The sequence below is a fragment of the Colius striatus genome, chromosome 1 (assembly GCF_028858725.1).
Source record: "Colius striatus isolate bColStr4 chromosome 1, bColStr4.1.hap1, whole genome shotgun sequence".
In the NCBI taxonomy this organism is placed as follows: domain Eukaryota; kingdom Metazoa; phylum Chordata; class Aves; order Coliiformes; family Coliidae; genus Colius; species Colius striatus.
This window is the reverse complement of record NC_084759.1, coordinates 77,816,345-77,823,401: the sequence shown is the minus strand read 5'-3', so window position 1 is coordinate 77,823,401 and position 7,057 is coordinate 77,816,345. Positions and strand designations below refer to the sequence as shown.

General features: G+C 39.8%; 1 protein-coding gene across 1 annotated transcript in view; it reads right to left on the bottom strand.

Annotated features, from left to right (window-relative positions):
- Nucleotides 1–2,731: 2,731 nt before the first annotated feature.
- BMX (BMX non-receptor tyrosine kinase) overlaps nt 2,732–7,057 on the bottom strand; it is a 29,412-nt gene continuing 25,086 nt past the window's right edge. The window contains exons 17-18 of the mRNA XM_061988565.1: nt 3,987–4,144; nt 2,732–2,984 (exon numbers count right to left, since the gene is read on the bottom strand). Of these exons, the coding sequence (XP_061844549.1) occupies nt 2,910–2,984; nt 3,987–4,144 (233 nt within the window). The 3' untranslated portion in view covers nt 2,732–2,909. The remainder of the gene's footprint in view (nt 2,985–3,986; nt 4,145–7,057) is intronic.

The window sequence follows — 7,057 nt, the reverse complement described above, 5'->3', positions numbered from 1 at the left end:
GTGATGGATAAAGATAACAAGCACTGGAACTTTGTGAAAGTTGTAACATAAGTTATTTTTCTAAGGGTTTGCTTGTAAGTATTGTAGAAACCAAATAACCTATACTTCCTAAAAAAATTAACTATTAAACCTCTCCATGTTGTGTTACCATCTAAAAATGTAATAAACTTCCCTGTGTACTAAATGATCAGTCTGGTTGGCTGGTTGGGTTTTTTCAGTACCTTAGCCATTGCCTCCACTAGTACAGATACTGCTTACTACAAACACAAATTGCACTATTAACTACAGAGGTCGGTAGACCTGGGTTTTTCATTTAACTTTTAACATTAGTGCCTAGCAAGGACCCAAGCATTATGGATGTCATCAAACATAGTGTCTTCTAGGAGGTTCAGGTTGCACCTGAAAACAAAAGCTGTCTCAGGTGGTCAAAGATGTGGCTAACCAAGCAGTGGGGACAGCCCTACTCTGAGTGAGAAATTTGGCTAGATGACCTCCAAAGGTCCCTTCCAGTTAGCATTTCTATGATCCTGTGTCTTCTAGGGTCCATGCCATACCTGCCACTCTGCCGGTACAGTCGATCTGTACACACCAGGGTCAGTGACAGGCACAAGGTCAGTCCTGTGTTCTGACAAAGAGCCAGTAGAAAATGCGGGCCCAAAGGAAAAACTTTCAGCAAACGCATTGAGAGACTCTTAAAATCATGGGCCTCCAAAATGATCAGGAATTGTAGAAAGCAGTCAAACATACATCTGAAAACGTGCCTCTGGATTTCATGGGTTCACAAAACAGTATTTTAATACTCCTCACCCGTTCCTGTTTAAGAGGCCAGACCCTTAAACGTGACAGTTCAAAATGGCAGGCAGATGACACTGATTAACTGCTAACTAGACAAAAAATGTAAAGGAATGAAAGTAAATTTTCTTTAAGTTACCTAACTACACCACATACCCCATTGCCATAACATACCCAAATCCTAGTACTTTAGCTGAACTTTTAAGGTAAATAATTTGACTCTATGTGGTCTTCTCACTTACTGTGCAATAACAGAAAACAGAATGGCAAAGCTGGAAACAATCAAGTAATGTAATTAGTCATGCTGGCCATCTTCAGATCTGTTGTTAAGATTAACATTTCCATTAAGTCTAAGCTTTCATTTCAAAGCAATTTATTTTAAAAGCTGTGCTATGAATCAAAAAACACCATTTAGAGCTGTCAACACATAAAGCCATTAAAGAATTATAGCAGGATGTTGGAAGAACAGAAACAATAAGGAAATGTTTGTATTAAAAAAATCATCTGCATATGTTAGTCCCAACAATACCTCATACCCTCTGTGCTGGTGGGGTCCACCCTTCTCATATTTTGTTTGTGTCAGCATCGTTTCCTGACCCTTTCTCTGAGTCAGTGCTCCTTGGCCCAACTTGATGCACAGGAAACATCATACTGTGTACTCTCTCTCCCTCTGTGTGCAGCCTCCGGTCGGTCCCTTGGCCTATGTAGATCCCCACAGTCATTTGCAAGACCCTGAATGCTGTTTTACCTCAAAGGTATGCACAGCTGCCCACATAGACAGGAATGTGCTCTGCTAGACAGCCTCCCAGTGCTGAGACCAGACAGTGTTGGCAAGCATAGGCACTCGAGCCTCTGACTGGACAGAGACCATTTCATTCTCCCCTCTCTCCATGTATCTGCATCCTGCATTTCTTTCTCCTTAGGTTCAGGTGAGCTCAAACTGGAGCTGCAGAGAGATTGGTGCTAGGGCTGGGCCAGCTCCACCAGACAAAGCATCAGCAAACATCACTTGGACTCTCAGAGGAGACTCTGAGAGGCATCACACACTGAACTAGCTCAAATATAAGGTGAAAGCAGAAGATTTTTCAGATTTTTCTTTTAAAACCCCTTTATTTTAGATCAGCATTTTACAAGTGTCAGCGTCTAAGTTTAGATGCCTCTGTTATAGTTACACAGCTTCGAATGTGTTTGGTATCTCTGGATTTACTGAAGTTAGCACTAATTTCTGTTGTGTGATGCACATTTGAAAGTTAGGTGCTCTAATTTAAGTGCTAACATCAAGAGACAAACTTCAGCTCCTCAGCAGTAAAATATTTGGCTAAGCAATTATATTAACAGCATTTGTAGTTCTCTTCAAATTTTGCTCTTCAGATTTTATAGAGATCAGCAAATTTACCATTTACTGTTGCAATGACTATGAAATTCAACATAAAACTTTTTTTTTTAATCTATTTTTACCTTATAGCAGGAAGCAATAACACTCTAGTAAACATCTCGTATGTTGCTAAGTCGCAAATATCTTAGATATGTAGCTCAGAATAGATTCCAAATCAAGTGCACACCCTGAGGGCCAAAAGCAAAGTCAATAGTACTGGTAAGCAAACGGATACGGTATTTTACCAATAGTAATTGCTAAGTAATTGAAAGCGAGACTATAACTATTTATGTTGCTGTCACTTGCAGCAGTTCCAAAATATGAATTCAGGTGTCAGTTTCAAGTGTTTACAAAGAAAAAACACATGGAGATGAGTTATGATAATCAGAAAACCTATCAGGCATATGTTTCCCTGTCTACGTTTCCAGTTAAGAGCAAATAATGAGAGCTTGGAAGCACTGAAGAAGTGTACACATTTGGTATATATCTATCTCAGTGTCTGAGAGATCTTTTGAGACAAGGTGAACAAAATTGATGATATTCTTCCACAGTATCCTTCCAAATTCTGTCACCCACAGAGCATCACAAAAGCCTCCTCCATACGCCTATTGTTTGAGAAGAACACTGCTACACACAGTAACGGGGATGGCCAACTTCAAGCAGATTTCAGATTTAGCTCTTGTACAGAAGACAGGTGATATGGAAACAGTTTGCACAGTCATCTGATACTGAATCTTCTTTTTCAAACTCTGTTGTCTTCTCTCAGTGTCTCAAAAAACTGTAAGAGCTGATGAAAGGCAGGACGCTTTTCTGGTAGCTAAATGAAGCAAAGATGATGGGTATGGTTATTTAATTCTGGAATCATTCAGGAACTGTAATTTGCATTAGTTTATCTTGATTTTAGCATGCAGAAATTCATAGAGATGGTGATGATTGTAAGGTAAAGAAAATTAAAGTTACTTTTAATGTCTATCTTATGTTGAGAGGGTTAATCTCTCTTTGTATTAACATTTCCATAAATGTAAGTTATTTTTTTTCCCATTTTTTTCTGACAATTTTATTAAAAAAACCTCCAAAATATCACTGTCACTTCATAGTATCACCAATAATGTGCCAGACAGTTTTTTGTTGCTGGTGAGAAACGAGTCATGGTCCACAGACAGCTGATCGAAATTTAAGTGAATAGGAACAATAAATCTGGATAATTCTTGGCACAGAAGATGCAGATGTCTCAAAATAAAATGAGTATGATCAGCATTTGACTTACAGCTCCCAGAAGACTCACAAATAGGGTAACACATCCTTCTCATTCTAAGGCTGGATTATTTCACACAACTTTATCTAAAAAGGTAGAGGTCTCATCTACATTTTCTGCTTAAGAACTCTGCACAGGAAAGCAAATATCTTCTATTCTGTGGTGGCTAAGATACAAAGGACAATTAATAATGGAGAGGTATCGGTAACGGCCCTGTAACCACAGAAGAAATTCAGACAACTTAGCTCAGCACCAAATTTTAAACCATTAAAATTAGGTGATAAGAATCTGTATATTATAAAAAAATCCTGTATATTATGCTGGTGTTGAAGGGTATTTTACTGTTATGTTTCTAAAAGAAGGGAGACAATCTTTCTTTATACCCTGTTTCTCGCACTAACAATCTCTCAAACTAGACTGCCATGTAGAATGCACTACATACAAGCAGTGGCTTTTATAGGGGGTAATTTCCACTGTGAGCATTAGTTCAGCTATCAATAGGGATTCCTGGGGAGTCCTATTTTTGTTCAGTTTTCTCCAGTTTGTACGTGCAGATATACATACCTCATGCCAGCAGTTGCACATTATCTGGTAGATGATGTCTGAAGCCAGTTGTGGTCTGTAAAGTCTGTATCCTTGAGAAACTTTCTCCATCACTTGCATGTTATCATAAAGCTCGTAGGGCTGCTTTCCCAGTGTGAACACCTCCCACATTAAGACACCTGCAGAAATATTCACGACAATGGAAGATAAGAAATGAAAGTCAAGAAAAAAGTCACCTCCATCCCTGGAAAGATACTGGAACAAATCATCCTGAATGTTATCACTGAACATATGAAGGAAAAGGTGGTTATCAGGGGGAGTCAATGCGGCTTCACCAAGGGGAAATCCTGTTTGACCAACCTCATAGCCTTCTATGAGGGCATAACCAGCTGGCTAGATGAGGGGAAAGCAGCAGATATCATCTACCTTGACTTCAGCAAGGCTTTTGACACTGTCTCCCCATAACATCCTCATCAGAAAGCTCAGGCAGTGTGGCTTGGATGAGTGGACAGTGAGGTGGATCGAGAGCTGGCTGAATGACGTAACCCAGAGGGTGGTGATCAATGGCACAGAATCAAGTTGGAGGCCTGTGGCCAGTGGAGTAACACAGGGATCTGTTCTGGGGCCAGTCTTATTCAACATCTTCATCAAAGACCTGGATGAAGGGACAGAGTGTACCCTCAGCAAGTTGGCTGATGACACCAAACTGGGAGGACTGGCTGATTCCCCAGAAGGCTGTGCTGCCATTCAGGGGGATCTCGACTGGCTGGAGACTTGGGCAGAGAGGAACCTCATGAGGCTCAACAAGGACAATGCAGAGTCCTGCATCTGGGAAGGAACAACCCCATGAGCCAGTATAGGCTGGGAGTAGAACTGCTGAAGAGCAGCTCTGCAGAGAGAGACCTGGGAGTCCTGATTGATAATAAACTAAACATGAGCCAGCAATGTGCCCTCGCGGCCAAGAAGGCCAATGGCATCCTGGGATGCATCAAGAAGAGTGTGGCCGGCAAGTCAAGGGAGGTTCTGCTCCCCCTCTACTCTGCCCTGGTAAGGCCTCATCTGGAGTCCTGTGTCCAGTTCTGGGCTGACTCAGCTCAAGAGGGACAGGGAACTTCTGGAGAGAGTGCAGTGCAGGGCCACCAAGATGATCAGAGGACTGGAGCATCTTTCTTATGAGGAAAGGCTGTGGGAACTGGGGATGTTTAGTCTAGAGAAGAGGAGACTGAGGGGAGATCTCATTAACATTTACAAATCTAAATGGTGGGTGTCAGGAGGTTGGGACATCCCTTTTTTCTATAGTAGCTAGCAACAGGACAAGGGGTAATGGGATGAAGCTGGAACACAAAAAGTTCCATTTAAATATAAGAAAAAACTATTTCACTGTGAGGGTGAGGGAGCTCTGGCACAGGCTGCCCAGAGGGGTTGTGGAGTCTCCTTCCTTGGAGGTCTTCAAGACCCGCCTGGACATGTTCCTATGCGACCTGATCTAGGTGAACCTGCTTCAGCAGGGTGGTTGGACTAGATGATCTCTAAAAGTCCCTTCCAATCCCTACCATTCTATGATTCTGTGAAATGCAAGATTCTTTTTTCCTGGAATAAAACATGTATGCAATATATAACTGTTCAGACTCTTTACAGAGAAAATTGTCCAAGGAAAAGTATGGAGGTGACTTGCAAGTGTGATGTTGTATGCAAATGTAAAACTTCTGCTGCAGAAGGTAAAGTTAGATGATACAGTTAGTTCCAATATATATTTAATGTAGACAATGATGGAGAAAACCCAAGACATTCCTTTCCATGGACATACAAACATTCCCTTATATATGAATGTTTTTGTACATATAGAGAGAGTAGAAGAAATAAAATGACAGTTATAGGCATCTATGTTTTTCTAGAAGAATATGAAATTTTGTACTGTTTTTTTCAACTGAGACATATACTCCTTTAGTATCAGAAAGATTTCTGAATACAGCGTCAGCTACACATACCTATAAAAACTGGATTATACTAAAGCAATAGAAGCACTGGTTACTATAATAATCATCAATTACTAATGAAAGACTTGGAAGAAACAATATTTGTTGTAACCGAACTTATGTGATAATCATGGCAACCATAAAGTTAAAAAAATATCTAGAATATTTATTTCACAATGATATATATTACTATCAGTAATATTTTTATTGTTTTTAAAGACATTTATTGGATCTTTGACTTCTCTCCAGCTTGAATTCTGAAGCATTGTAGTGTCAAAGTGGGATTAGAATGAAATGGTACCTGAATCCCAGCTTTCCCTGATAAGAACATTAGAAAACTAAGATTATTTGTTCTCTGTTCAGTTCTTTAGCTCTTTAAAGACTTATTATTTAAAACTCCCAAGAACTGACAGATTCCACTGTCCCCTTGCTTCAATAAGCAATGTTAAAATGAAAGAAGACCTTCTAATTAAAAATAATGTTTCTCATTGAAGTTAATGATAGTATTGAAGTTAACGACAATAAAACTTGGAGCCAGGATTTCATCAATAGGGGCAAAAAGAAAACGTACCACCAGAAAAATCAATCTTATTATTTAATTGTATCTCTTACAAGCAGCTGTAAAGGGCATGAAAAAGCTGTTTCTCTGCCAGAGTTGGTAATATTGGGACACTAGCTGAAGTTAAAGATAAGAAGCAATCCAGCATTTGGAAATATTTTCATCTGCTTTATTCACCATTGTTCAATGTCAAGAGCAGTAGGCTACCAATCTTTCATCAACTTGACAGCTGCCAAAATTTGCCTGCTGAAGGAGCAAACCTATGTAAGTGGGAATTTAAGCCTGTTCACAAAAGGTTCTCTTTCCTTTGACACCTTTTGCAGACTTTTAGAAACACCGAACAGACTCCAAGGTTTTGTAAATCATCGCTTGGAAACCACTGAAGTAGAAGTTCAAACATTTGAAATGTATGAGTAAAAAGTGATCTACAAATGCATTTTATTTTTGCTGAGATACAGTCTCAGCTCACACAGACTCTCTTCCACAGATGGCTTTTGCAGAGAGCCCACTCTGACCTCTGTGACTAACAGAAATGCACTTTTGACTTGGGCTGCACT